We start from the raw sequence: 14,132 nt of genomic DNA, 5'->3' as shown, positions 1-14,132 counted from the left end.
GAAGTTCTTATATAACTTGAATCGATATCTATCAAGTTCCTCATCGATGAATCATAAACCTTACGAGTAGTGGGAACAATTATTCTAGTGAGGTGTGTCAATTTCAATTTGGTATGTATCTGTGTGTGCTGTGCTAACTGGGGTAATTAGGGGTATCATGTTCCTCAGATCTCATCTTCTCCAGGCCTAATTCGCCTCTCGGAAATTCTAAAGCAAATGTTCAGTACGCCGTTTTGTAAAATCTCCCGTGTTCCCATTAACCGGTCTTCCCATAGAGGCCCGTTTCATATCTCCGAAATGTTCTCCATGTACGCCTTCGTGATGCAGCGCTTACATCTCCATGTTGAGATCATCGTCATCAAGAATGCCGCCTTCCTCATCTGCAGGCTCCTCATCCATCGGCTCCTCATAGACTGGCTCCGGAATGGTGTCGGGAATGCTGAGATCCTTGTCCAGGATGTGCTCCTCGTAGTTTCCCTCCTGAGCCCACTCGTCCTCCCAACTTTCGACAAATTTCCGGATGCTGTTCTGGAGTTCCGTTTTGGTCGAGCTGTCTTCTGATTTGATGGGGCAGTTCTCGACAAGATTGTTCACCAGGAACGACATCTGCTGCTTGACACCGCAGATAGCCTCCTCTGCGATGAGGTCCAGTTCCTTTGGCACCTCGGACTTTCTTGCTGCAAGACCCTTTGCGAGGCGATCGAGCACCTCATTGCACATTGGCCTGACGTCTTTGTTCACCTTTGCCATGATGACACCTTGTCGCTTCTTGTGAGATCCTGTTCCAGCTAAAGAATATTGTTAGTTCTAACTTGCTCATAACATCAATCATGACTTATAAGACTTACTGATCTGTCTGGCGGCATCAAAAGCTGGTTCCATTCCCTCAGACAGGTATTCAACAGCGTCGAAAGTGATATCGGACGACTTTTGAGCCAGTCTTCCGAGTGTGCCTCGGATTTTAGTTTCGGTAGCGCGTTGGGATTGATCTAGGATTGGTCGCATGTTTTTAAAGCTGTCTTCCAGGGTTGGTACCTTTGCGCTGATGTCCTTCTGAAGCTCATTCAGGTACTTCGTCCAAATTATCGAGAATGCTCCCATCATGGGAATTCTGATTCTTGGGAGCTGCTTGTTCATCTTTGAATCCCAATCTTTGCCGATGATCTTGAGAACGGGGGCAGCCCTGGAATTCTGTTAGCATAATATTTCAAAGTGCCTGCGCGACTACTGACAAGTTTTCCATCCAGTTGTAGGTGACCCTTGGGGTGTAATGGCTTTGAAATTTACCCCCCGAGCGTCGGATGTTGGCATAGTACGTGTTCGCACTGATTTTGAGAGGACTCTGCTTGTCGTCGGGGAACTTGTATATCCATCGAAGGGCAATCTTCTTTGCTTCCCCTACGAACTTATTAACAGCCTTAGTTCTGTGCTCAAGAGGGTCGAGTTTCTCAATCTCCATAGCAGCACCCTTGAGTGTTGCGCCCAGTTTCTAGTTACAATGCGTCAGATCACTCCAAATTATTGTAAAGAACAAAGAACTTACTTCGACAAAAACGGAGTGGGTATGAGCCACAGCCTGCTCGACTTCACCTCTGGTGAAGTTGAAGTTCCCATCCTTACCACTTGTTTGAGAGTAGATCCTCATCATTGCCAACTGGCTTTGGTATCCATCCAGGATCTCATCCAGATGTTTCTCCCGCTTGCTCAGTGTTGCTCGATGGAGCCACTGCTCAACAGCAGGAATACCAGTGAATCTCTGGCTAGGGAACCCATCCAGGCGACGGTCACCCTTTTCCAATTGCCAGAAAGCCGTGGTTGAGATGGGATAGATAGGGAGTACATACTCCCCTTCAACCTGAGACTTTTGCGAAATGCTTTCGTCACCAAATTCGCGCTGTCTGATGGCAAAATTCTCACGCATCCGCTTCATGACACGTTTGTTCCGGGTCTGGGAGGCTCGATGGTTAAGCCAATCCTTGAGGTAGGTCTGCTCTTGTTCGACTCTTCGCGATTCTTCATGATGCTCATCGAGTGCTTTGTCAGCGTCATCATAAGCCTGGACACGTTTATCAACAGCCGCCTGAGCAGTCGCGAGCCGCTCCGCATCCTGACCTGGATTCGCTAGATAATGTCGTTAGTATGTTAATTGATGGGGTTGGGTGAAACACCTGATGGTTTAAGTTTCTGTCTGTCCAGTGCCGCCTTGCGATTCTTCTGTGCCAATTTCTTTGCATTTTCTGCTCGAGCCTTGTTGTTTCTCAGGGTTGTAGACTTTCGCGAGAGTCCAACAAGTTGATCCTTCAAAAGTGCCAGTCTTTCTCGTTTCTGGGCAATTTCTTCGTCTCCCCAGAGCTCGTCACAACCATCGATGTACGACTCGAAGTTGATGCCGTCAATCTTCGAGACAATTACACCGAAACCGTTACCATCGAGCTTTCCACGGATCCTCATCTGAGCTTCGTCGAATCCGCTCTGCATGAGTGTCTGTCCTTGCTTCTCATCGGTCGCTCGGATGATGGGACTGACAATCATTCGTACGTCCAAGTCGCTTGAAATCTTTTGCGCCACTTCAGAACGACTTGCAGTTGCATCACCACAGCCAGGTAGATCAACAAGAGTGATTCCAGACTTGAGGATTTCTGCCTTGGTGAAGATGTGAACGTCCTTCACTAGAGGCCATAGAGCAAACTCCACACGATCTCCCACCTTCATGACGCTGGAATCCAGGTATGGTTTGATGATTTTGCCAAGTTTCTTTGCGGTGCTTTGATGCGACTCAACGCAACCTTGATCCAGCAACTTCAGGACGTGGTTGTTCTTCTTCAAGATGCCCAGTGCTACATCGGCGTAGCTGCGATATTCAGGGCAGCTGACCACAGCCTTTTCCAGGTGTTCTTTCTCAATACCCCAGACAGCTTTGATCTTGGGTAGTTCGTACTCGATCTTGTTCCTGGACTCAATGACAGCGTCGGCCTTGTCCTGAGCGTCGTCGTCTTCCTCTCGAAACTTGTTGGCCATGAGATCTTTGTATCGGTTCAATTCTTGCAAGAGTGATGCGAGATCGTTTTGAACCTCTTCTTTCGGGCGAAAGGTGATCTCGGCGCGAAACTCGTGTCCAGGGGTGTCGTTGCTGTTCCATGATACTTTGCCAATCACGGCTGTTGCTGCTGACTCCTGGCCCGATGGCAAAAGTTCTGGAATCCTGAGCAGTGATCCCAGGAATGAGGATTTGCCTGCACCGGTAGGGCCTTCGACGCCGACAAGAACCTGGTGTTTCTTGAGCGCTTCATGAGTGGTGTCTTTCGCGAATGATTAGCATCCGAGCAGATCATCAGTGAATATTGATAATACTTACTATCCTGATCAAGCCACTGTTGGATGATCTTTCGGCCAATGATTACAGCATCTGTGCTGTCGGGATTCGCATCGACCGTTGCAATAGCAGGTTCGAGAAGAGCGCGGATCTTGTTGCAATTTTCTTTCGCCTGTTTGACGGCCTTTTCCTTGATCTTGAGACGCTTAACGTCGTCCAGATCCTGACACTCTCTCCAAGGAAATTTCACTGGAGCGCGGGCGACACCAGTTGTCTCATCAGCCTGGCGCTTTACTGATGGCACGTCAGGTGTACGCTCAGAACTCGGGGATCGCTCGCGCTTCACTGGCACTGTGGGAGCTGCGCCATCTCCAACCTCCATCGAGAATGATTGAGCGCCGGCGTCTGAGTAAATGGTGTCAGTGTTTGTTGAGTAGAGTGCTTGAAGTAGGATGAATGTCCCGAGGGCTCTCAAATGGTACTGAGGCTTTGAAAGGTTCGATGATGTCGGGGAAAGAAAAGGTGAAGGAGAGTGAAGTGAGCAAGTGTAGATAAATGAGAAGGTGGTTGGAGTAGGAAGATGAGGGAAGGTTTGCGGAGTGGAAATGATCCTGGAGAAAAGCAGAAAGAATATGGAGTGCGCCAGAGAAGAGAGGAATGAGAAGGCAAATACCTTGGAGTCGAAATAGTTTTGGATGCTCCTTAGATTGTTCTGTTGACGAGTAGTGCTTGGAGAAGATGTTGTTAGATGAAAGAAAGGAAATGCTGGCAGAAGCACCTAGAAGATGAGGTGGAAAGTTGTGAAGTTGAAAAAGAGAGGTGAATGAACAGAGGTGCATGAATGATTAGATAGAAATCCAGTATGGGGCCGGCGGTTCACTGTTGATTCTGAAATTCCACATTCTAGACCGCGGAGCTGAAGTTGGTGACCGTTCAAACATCTTTAAAAGCTTTGCTATATCAGAAAAAGAAGCAGATATCCAACCCATGCTTCAAGTAAACGCTCGTTCTTTTCCGTCTCCAATATTCGCAGCACTAGACAGTGTTTGTATTAAGTACAAACCGAGTCTTGCCCCTCGTTATTAGCAGAATTTACAACAAGTAGTATAATTTTATTGCAATACATTGAAAACCAACCATGTCAGCTCGTGATGGTGTTGAGGCTCTTCTGCCATCTATCAACCTTATCCACCAACCACCCCTTCCTGGCACAATCTTTATTCAAATAGAATTCTTTACTTCAAACGAGTTCTTTATTTAAAACGACTGATTGGTTCAGATAATATCATTCACAATCATATTTTGTAGCAACACGGTGTTACTTCTTTCTTCCTGTATCTTAGCTAATGATATATACTAACTTTAGCAACCAATAAAGCACATACGACCATACCTATCAGAGAACTCGGGATCCCGTCCGCTCTCCCATAGATAAGCTGGTAAGGGGCGGATTAGTAGTTGGGTCGGTGACGACCAGCGAATCCCCGCTGTTGTATGTTTTTTTTTGGTGATATCTTTTTGTGGTTATAGGTAAAGAGGGGCTGCCAGGCGTGATACGGGCAAAGTGCTACCAGAACTGAAAGGCCTGGAGCTATCCCTGTGCTGGACGGCGTGGTGCCTATTCTGTAAGCGGGAATTCAGTTTTAGGTGCTAAATAAAATTGGCAAATGATTCAATTGCTAAGGAATCATATAGTAGAGTAGGCCAGATAGCGTGATCTGGTGAATTGGCAGAGTATAAAATATGCGGGATCTGGTGAATGGGTGTAGAACAATTAGTCTCAGGGTACAAAAATAAGTTGTCTAAGAAGTATGGCTTGATGAGCGTGAACTGACCCGCTCGTTTCTCATACTCCTGATGTCTGGGTGGGTTCACCAATTATACAATCATCAATTCATCATTTATCCATGTCCAGCTTACAGAATCATCATTGATCGTGCAAAGAATACTTGTCGAGTCCATCATAGACTAATTCTCATGTATACCTAAGTTCTGCAACGGATTGTCACTGTACTTCTTCATCCTCGCTCAACCTCCGAATGCCACCATCCATCTACCCTATAAACTCAATTCACAGATCCATCGGCCCCAAAACTGACTCCGAAAAGCTATGCCACTGACGTAGAGCTTCATCCGTTGATGACTTCACAACTACCCAATCACCATCATCCAAACTGTCACAGAAACAAACACCATTATCAGATTCAATGCTTAATTTGCTGGGGAATTATCTCCAAAACATCTATGTAGCCACAATCCAATATTTCCTTCCCAAACAAAAAAAGGCTACGCAAAAATTTGTCATTTCTAGTTTCCCATCCACATTATATACAACACCAGACTAAATTTACCAAGGCTTGACCTTAAGCATGCTACCCTCCTCAGCAAGAGCCTTGTGGAGATCAAAAGCATTGAACAAAAGGTGAGGCTCGTGACCCATACCCTTCTTGAGACCCTCGCTCTCGGCCTTTTCGTAGTAGTGTGTCAGGATAGGCTGGTACTTGGGGTGAGCACACTTGTTGATGATGACGCGGGCGCGCTCGCGGGGAGAAAGACCGCGAACATCAGCGAGACCTTGCTCAGTGACGATAACGTCGAGATCGTGCTCGGTTTGGTCGATGTGAGTGCACATGGGGACAATGCAAGAGACACCGTGGGGGTCGGTCTTGGAAGGTCGGCTGGAGGGAGTGTGCATGATGGAGTACTTGGCGTTACGGAGGAAATCGGCTGAACCACCGAGACCGTTGAGCATACGGGTTCCACTAACACAGGTGGAGTTGGCGTGGGCGTAGATGTCGACCTCGACAGGTGTGTTCATGCCAATAACACCGAGACGCTTGATGATCTCAGGGGCGTTGGAGACAGCCTGGCTTCGGAGGAGGATCTTGTCGGCGTAAGCGTCCCAGTTGTCGTAGAAGCGCTTGAAACCGTCGGGAGAGAAGCGAGTGGATGTAGCGGTAGCGTAGTCGAGCTTGCCAGAGTCGAAGAGATCGAGGAAAGTGTCCTGGATAACCTCGGTCCAGACCTTGAGGTTCTTGAACTTGGACTCATTGAGACCACCAACAATAGCGTTGGCGACGTTGCCGATACCGGACTGGAGAGGCAGGAGGTTGGCGGGCATGCGACCCTGAGCGACCTCGTGCTCGAAGAACTCAATCAAGTGGCCGGCAATCTGGCGAGAGGTGTCGTCCATAGCGGCGTTGGGACCGGTGGCATCCCAGTAGTCGGACTCGACGATAGCGACGACCTTGGAGGGGTCAATTTTGACCGAAGTGGAACCAATTCGGTCCTCAACGGCGGTGATGTTGTAAGGTGTGCGGTGGGGAGGGACGTCGGTAAAGGTGATATCGTGGAGACCCTTGAAGGAGGGGATAGCAGTGTTGACCTCGATGATGATCTGTTGAAGCAATTGTTAGTTCAATTCTTGACTCTCTTGGTAGTGACGTACCTTATCGGCCATTTGGATCAGCTCAGGAGTAGCACCAACAGAGGCACCAGGAACGAAGCTGCCATCCTCGAGAATGTCGGTAGCTTCGACAACAGTGACATCAAGGTTGCTGTTGGGACGGTCCTTGGTGTAGAAACCCTACAAAATAAAGTCAGCCGCTTTGCGCGCTACAAAGTGGAAAGAAAGCTCGGTAGGTGATTAAAGCGAGGCCGAAGCGCCAAAATGGTGGGGCTTTAACGGGCAAAAGGGTAAATTCTTTCTTTGGACGTACATAAACGAGATCAGAGGGGAACATGGACAGATGCTTGTCGAAGAAGTTGATGCGTCCAGAGTTGATTCCCTTGGCAATATCCTTGCCGACCTGGTGAGGGCTTCGTCTGTTGATCATGTCGAGAGCAGCCCATCGGTTCTCCGTCTCGGAACCTGCCGAGGCGCCGACAAAGAGGGAGTACTTCATCTTGCTCTGGAGGTTGTTCTGCTCGACATAGTCGGCCATAGCAGCTGGGACCTTCCTGAGAGAGTATCAGCGCAATTGTTCTTGGGGTTTGTTTGCGCCGAGCTCGGGTAATGGGAGCATTAGGTGATAATAGCCGGCGGGGGGGCACAGCTCTCCCAGTTCTTTACTCCTTTGTCAAGCTTTGCGGAATGTCAAGAGAACTTACTTGGGGTATCCGACAGCGGTGAAACCAGACCAGCCGATATAAGAACCATTGGGAAAGTGGTGCATGAGATCCTCAGGTCGCGCAAGCTTCTTGAGGAGAGCAGGATTGCGCACGCGCGCCTTGAGGGCGGCAGAAGCAACAGGAGAAGCCATGATGAAGTGACAGAAAGAAAGAAGAAGAGGGGAGATTGTCTAACCAAAGAGTATACAAAAGGAGGAGAGAGTCAAGGGGATAAATACAGTCCAAAGTGGGATGAGAAAGGAAAAGAGGAATGGAACAAAAAGAAAGCTCCAGTTGATCTAGCCTGATGGTGACGAAGTGGATCAGCGGGATACAAAGCGGGGATGTTAGAATTTCAGTGGTTCAAGGGTTCGGTTACAGTGGATGCTTTACTGATGTTTCATTCTCCAATTTCAGTCTCATAGAGTCAGTTATCCCCGCATGAACTACAGCACAGTGGTAGAATACTCAGTAGACAGCTCGGATTTATTGTTCCACGGGTATCATACGGAGTACATGATCAATAACGAAGTAATAGGGGAAGATCATGTCACTAAGATACCGACACAGTACCTTCTCCAAGATCTACCGACGATGCCGAGAAGAGACTGCATCGGGAATGACACTATTAGGCAATGAATCCGGTAAAAGGCACGTCAATCGAGATGGCCTGATTATCGAACATCGTCATTTTTCTTGGCTTCAGTCTTGTCTCTTTGAACATGGTCAATAGACATGAAGAATACTCTACATTTATGATATAAGATAATCTCTTCTCTACCCCGTACATTATCCATCTAACTCCCCCGGTGCTTGTTATATGTCCATCTTCAACCCCCGAAGCCCCGTCATCTTCACCTCCGAATGCCGTAAAGTGGACACTCCATCTTCTCCAAAAAAAAATGTGGTCCATCTTCCGTCCGGCCGAAGTGAGCACAGACCAATGTCGGTGTTGTTCGGTTACAACCAAGCCGAGAGAGTCAGTTACCAGAAACACCAGAGACCAATCAGTTTATAAGCTTGGAGTTTGACTTTTTATACCCCATACTCAACCTTACTACATGTGTTGTAGTACCGTCAACGATTCCGGGGTTCAGAACAGATTATCGTTGGTCAACTTGCTAAGCTACGCGACGTACATGTCATGCGTCAGTGAATCAGAGACATGGCCACTAAAAGCACAAGAGACGAAATTAATAGGCACGTTAGACCAGACTTCTTAGGCAGTTTATTCCTGATCCCTAAGACTTGAGCCATTAGCCACGGTAGAGATCTTTCTAGCTTGGCCTTTCTCTCCCAAGTGGTGGACTCAATCAACAGCATACTAACTCGTGCGGGAAGTTTTTGCTGTGGCTGAGGCTTGACATTAAACACATACGGTTTCTCACAGTGCAACGGGTAGCCATACAATTAAAGAGCCCAGAAGAGGATGATAGTTATACTCCCAATGCATGTAATCTCCATCCCCAACCCTCTGCCGTCTACCAGTCGTTACCCATATTCCACCCCAGGACAGACCGCGCAACACCTTTGTCAAATCCTCCTCAACTTTCTCTGTTCATGTTCGATAATTCTGCCCATCCTCGCTCTCTCATCAGCAGTCAGCTCGACAGCAGACCAACCCACGATTGACTCAATGACGATACGCGGTACTCCCCATGCCATCAACCTCGCTGCTGTTTCAAGTTCACCTCCCTCCCATGCCCTCTGCAATATGTTGCTTTTTCGATCCTCGTAATGCTCAATCATGTACTTGACATTGTACCAGCGGTCCGCCTAGGAGTTACCTAGCACACGCCGCACGTTCGCTTCCTAACGATTGTTGACATCTAGGTTCATCTGGATCTTGGCTCTGTCGTCTTGATCATTTGACGCATAGAGATCGTAGATTCGCGCATTTTCTTCTTGGTCGAGACTCTCGACAGCGACGTAGTAGCCGGTATTGAAGGGAAAGGGCAAGTCCTCTGTGCGTCTGGGGTTATCGGAGGGTGGTTGGTCGGTCATTTTGCTTTGGTTTGTTGATGATATCGGTGATTGATTGTTATTTTTGTACATGCTTTGTACGATGTTTGACGTAAGTTGCTGAGTTTTGTCCTCTGCGATACTTAATTTATACCTACTAACTTAGGTAGGTGCAGGAGTTGGCCATCAAGTCCAAATGTGAATCTCAAGGCAGGTTCGTTGCACCCGAACATGAAAAGTGACTTCCTCAGGTATCAGAAAATTGGCCTCTTGACCTTCGACCCATCGCGGGAGTCTTTTGTGAGCTTATCAAGGTCACGACCAAAACATGTAGGGATGTGTATATAGTGGGCACTTCGTGGCACTTCGTGGCATCAGAAGCTTATGATGAAACATGAGGCTGCTGAGAGTGCGTCAACTTTCTGGTTTCTTTAGTAAGACGAAAACTGTGTCTAAAAAGGCCCAAGGTGGGACATACTCATCAAGTATGCCAACCTTCCATGAGGACCACATTTACCGGATCAGCATATCAATAGACCAAGCCAAACCTTCGGACTGAAGGTTGTCTCATACTGTCGTTCAATAACTTCATAAAAACAATCGTTGACGCCTTTCCGCCCTTTTCGGCAGCTCCATTAATGCAAAGGATCAGGCGCCTGAGATGTAACCAGTAGACATGCGCCGGAAGCTGACGACCCAATGACCATTGAGGTTAGCAAAACGGCTTGACGAAGATGGTCGAAAGGTAGATCAAACATGGAACTATAGGAACCTGCGACGAACTGGGTTCAGGGAATCAGGGTCTCATGCGGTGCGCTCCCCTCGCAGTGTTCCATCGACGGAGTTCTGTCGTTCATGTATCAATTTGTGAAGACGCCTAGTGGATAGCAGAAAAGATGGCCTCTTCGCTTTGAGGTACAAAAATAAATGACCTAAATTCACCACCTGAATCGCATAAGATGGCCTGTTAATTCCGTTCCTTATGCCTACACGGCCAACCCTGGGGGACCCTCTCCGACTATCGTCATCTTATTTCATTTTTCTGATATGTAAACTTTCGCTCAGGTCTTCTTAGTTTCTTCAAGGTTCGTAACAAAGGTTAATCTGCCTGCGCAGATTAAAATTTTAATAAATCTCCAAATTAAAGGTTCTCCCAAGACTAGGTTTCCCAATACATTTGACTCATACAGCAGCAGCTTGAACTCTACAATGCCGGCTTTTACCTATGAAAGAAGACTCCGTCAAGCCGGACAGAGAGCACCAACTTCTTTCTTCCCACCTCGATCAACTAGCAAGTTCACAACACCGCTCGTCAAAGACATCTACATAGTGCCATCATCTTATAATGCCGCCTCCTCTACTTGGCGGTTACAGGGGCATTCAGACAGACACACTGCTTCTTTTACACCCACCATGAACGACATGTGTACCGAGATCAACATTCACACCCCAAAGCCTTGCCTCAAGAACAACCAGATCACATTCGGTCATCGAGTTGGCACGTAGTGTCCGTATGATATGCTCAGTCGTATCGCTTCTGCAACCTTTGTGGGTCAATCTGTGGGTAGGAGAGCCGCGGGGAGGTTTGTCCCCCAGAGGTTGATGGGACCATTGGCCACAGTCGCGCCGTATCGCCCACGGAAGAGAATACGTTCTACCGTATTCAGGTATTGAAGGACCCCTAATCAGCAACTTCCAAGGCATAGACCCGATAGGGTCGCGTGCAAGAGATAGGCCAAAACACCATCCTCGTATGCTGGTCGCTAAAAGGCTCGAATGAGAAGAAAGGCCGCCGCCCCGGCCATCCTGAACTCGAGCCTGAAACTGAGTTGGCTGTCATTATCGTCCCAGCCCTAGCCTTTTCATTTCGAACTACCATGTACTCTGGCACCTCCACGGTTTACCACGAGCCTGAAGGCCCAAACAAGGCCTTTATGACCACTGTTATCGGTACTGTTCTCAACGACGAGCCCGCTCCAGGAACCCAAATGTTGGACTCCGGACTTGAGAACCACATTAGTATTCCTCGAGCGGGTATTCAAGCGGTGCATAACAATCCTCGAGGCGCCGAGGAAATCAGGCGCTACTTTGTCACTGAGAGCTAGGTTGAACGTATCACTGATAAATAAAAAAGCCAGACTCGCCTGTACAAACACCTCACAGGAAACTCCCGCATGAGATCGGACACGGGCTTGTGTAGCCGGTGTTCTGTGTTTCAATCCGTATTTGTCTACCACAGAAATTCCCTATGGTGCTTTGAGATTGCCAGGAATATTTCACAACTGTGGACGCCGACATGATTTATTCTACACACCCTCAGAATGAGCCCGTTCTAAGAATATGAGATATCCTGGAACGGCATCCATCATTCTCTACAATAACTTACCTTCAGCCTCCTGTATGTCTAAATAATGGTTCCAGAGATTGTAGCAGAGGCTGGTCCGTCAAAAAGATGGTCCGACACTGACTCACGCTTGCTAGCATCAAGGGTGCCTAGTTCTTTTGAGGCCAGGGGGAGATTCAAAAGATGGCACTTATAAGCATGTTTGTTGATAGTGATGCTTTGGGTATATTGGTCTGGCGTGGAGAAGAAGGACTGGACGAACTAATTGCGGGGTTGACTTCTCTGATAAGCTCGGAGGATGTAAGTCAGAAGACACGAACTCCCGAGCGTCAGGTTACCCATTTCTTACATCGTACATCAAATTCCATGGTTTGGGAACTTAGCTTTTGCTATTTCGCAATACTCACGAGCCAATATGCAAAGGACCAGGAGAGTCGGGATCCCTTGTACCAGACTACAGAGACTGGCTGTGAGAAGAAGATGCATACCAGTGGTCTCAAGAGCCCCTGGAAGGGGCGGGGAGGCATTAAGACCGTCCACGAAGGGCTGAGGTTCTCGTGCGCAACCTCCATAACCAGCATCTTTTAATGAACGATCGATATATGCGCCCGTGGCCGGAAGATGTAAGACACGAGCAATGGTGCATTAGACAGTCAGAGGTCTATCGAGTCCTGTATGCTGTGTAGTCCTTGACCCTGCGGGTCTTGTCGCCCCCGCCGCCCCTTCTTCTGGTCAGCAGAAAGGAGCCGATGAGGATGCCGTTCATAGCTGCTTGATTCACGGCGACTCGACTGGCAGCGAGAATTGCCAACGCCGAAGCCAAGTGAGGAACACATCAAGCGAACATAGCCAACTATCGTCGCAAGTTTACCAACGCTATCCCCAACGTTGTCATTCAGGGGGCTCATCCAGCTCCAGACTCATGGCCTTACAACACAGCTGCACGATGCAGATACCAAGATCGAGATGGCAAAGTAGAGGCCGCTCTCTAAGAGTACCCGACTAATACGAGTCGAGCTAACATCGACAATTGCGAATGTGTCGGAGCACTCTCCTCTTGCTGCAGCTGTTGCTTTTTGTGCCCTGATCAGACTGACAGGGCAATTGACTCAGGCACCATGGAGAAGAATGCATCGGTGCCCAGGCAGATATCTTGGAAGCCCAGATAGTTCTTGATTGCTGGTGGAATTATTGTTGGTGCTCTGCGATTATCGAGGTCAAACGGTTTGAGTCTAACAATCAGTGTTGCTCGTGAAGCCAATCGCTATGACTTTACTTTGTGCGTTCAGGAGGGTGTCACAAACCCCGACACCAACTCAAAGGTTACACTTGAAGTCAAATTATCCATGGCTCTAAGCAGCAAACAAATGCAGACCCGTCGTTCAGGCCAGATACAACCTCTCTCCATTCGAAACTAGTTCTTTGAAACACTGCTTCTTCTTTGGTGGCTGAGCGGCTTTGTTGTCGTTCTCGGCTTTGTCGTCCATGGAATGGGTCCCATACCACTCCAGCTCCTCGAAGCAAGCGCGAGAAGCGCGGTCGGCTGCCATGCCGAAGACGACATACAGCGAACAGTCATCTTCATGATTGTGTCCAAGCGCGATGAGCTCTGGCACTGGAATGCTTTTGGGCGCTTTGAACCACCGAGGGCGAGTCTGGGGTTCGCTATGGTTTTCATGGCCGATGTCTTGACTTCTAAACAACAAATTGCCGTGGTACAATATATAGTCACACTAGACCGGGTCACCAAAGGCAACCAGAGCCAGTACCTGCAAAGGCAGGGGGGGCCGCGGCCGGAGCGGCTCATCCTTTCACGTCCTGCGCCGCGAAGTGACACTTCAATCCAAACAAACCCTTTGGAGCCGATTACTTTCAGGTTCTGACCATTAGGTATCGAAAGGAGAAACCATGCTGGGCTCCAGGCCAAGACGAGGGAATCTGCCAACGCCCCTCTGAGGGCGTTGCTGAGCACCTGGCAAGGGGGGCGGCTTAGGCCTTTCTTGACTTCCTCCGCGATCAAACCGGAGGATCCTAGCGTGGAGTCGACGTCTTGTTACGTCGCTGACCTTGCTGAAGTTGTACCTGGCTCCTTGTCCGGAGACTTTCTGCGCCGTAAAGTGATTCACTGACACTCTGAATCCGTGGAGCATTGGGGATGGCTAGGGGTTGGCCTCGATTTTTGGATTCGCCATGTGAGCCGGTTGTGACTTACTGTCGCGAGTCTCCGCGGCTCCCATGCTGGCGCGGGTTTCGGGGGAGCTTGTGGTTCTCTCTAGAACCAGGAACATAGGGTCGTGAAAAGGGGCAACGCCATTCTGGTTCCGTCTTCGTGGAGGGAGTGAGATCGACGACGAAGACGACGAGGGCGTTGAGCCCCACAAGGCGACCTCACTGCTCTCACTT

At 48.6% G+C, this 14,132-nt stretch overlaps 3 protein-coding genes across 3 annotated transcripts; all 3 read right to left on the bottom strand.

Moving 5' to 3' along the window:
• Window positions 1–96: 96 nt before the first annotated feature.
• On the bottom strand, window positions 97–3,695 carry EDB82DRAFT_535139 (uncharacterized protein; the record flags this gene model as incomplete). Its single annotated transcript, XM_025733202.2, has 6 exons — window positions 97–788; window positions 849–1,183; window positions 1,233–1,489; window positions 1,544–2,121; window positions 2,169–3,299; window positions 3,356–3,695. 6 exons carry the CDS (start codon window positions 3,693–3,695, stop codon window positions 331–333), a joined length of 3,099 nt encoding a protein of 1,032 aa, XP_025584132.1. The 3' UTR covers window positions 97–330.
• A 1,529-nt stretch (window positions 3,696–5,224) lies between these two features.
• EDB82DRAFT_124147 (uncharacterized protein) lies at window positions 5,225–7,813 on the bottom strand. Its single transcript, XM_025733201.2, has 4 exons — window positions 7,424–7,813; window positions 7,033–7,273; window positions 6,762–6,899; window positions 5,225–6,710 (listed from the first exon to the last, which is right to left on the bottom strand). Exons 1-4 carry the CDS (start codon window positions 7,573–7,575, stop codon window positions 5,661–5,663), a joined length of 1,581 nt encoding a protein of 526 aa, XP_025584131.1. The 5' UTR covers window positions 7,576–7,813; the 3' UTR covers window positions 5,225–5,660.
• An 806-nt stretch (window positions 7,814–8,619) lies between these two features.
• On the bottom strand, window positions 8,620–9,427 carry EDB82DRAFT_553868 (uncharacterized protein; the record flags this gene model as incomplete). The annotated part of the gene is made up of 2 exons (XM_025733200.2): window positions 8,620–9,199; window positions 9,251–9,427. 2 exons carry the CDS (start codon window positions 9,425–9,427, stop codon window positions 8,957–8,959), a joined length of 420 nt encoding a protein of 139 aa, XP_025584130.1. The 3' UTR covers window positions 8,620–8,956.
• Window positions 9,428–14,132: the final 4,705 nt, after the last annotated feature.

This window comes from Fusarium venenatum, assembly GCF_020744135.1.
Source record: "Fusarium venenatum strain MPI-CAGE-CH-0201 chromosome Unknown EDB82scaffold_2, whole genome shotgun sequence".
Classification (NCBI taxonomy): domain Eukaryota; kingdom Fungi; phylum Ascomycota; class Sordariomycetes; order Hypocreales; family Nectriaceae; genus Fusarium; species Fusarium venenatum.
The sequence above is the reverse complement of the archived record's forward strand: the minus strand, read 5'-3'. Positions and strand labels throughout refer to the sequence as shown.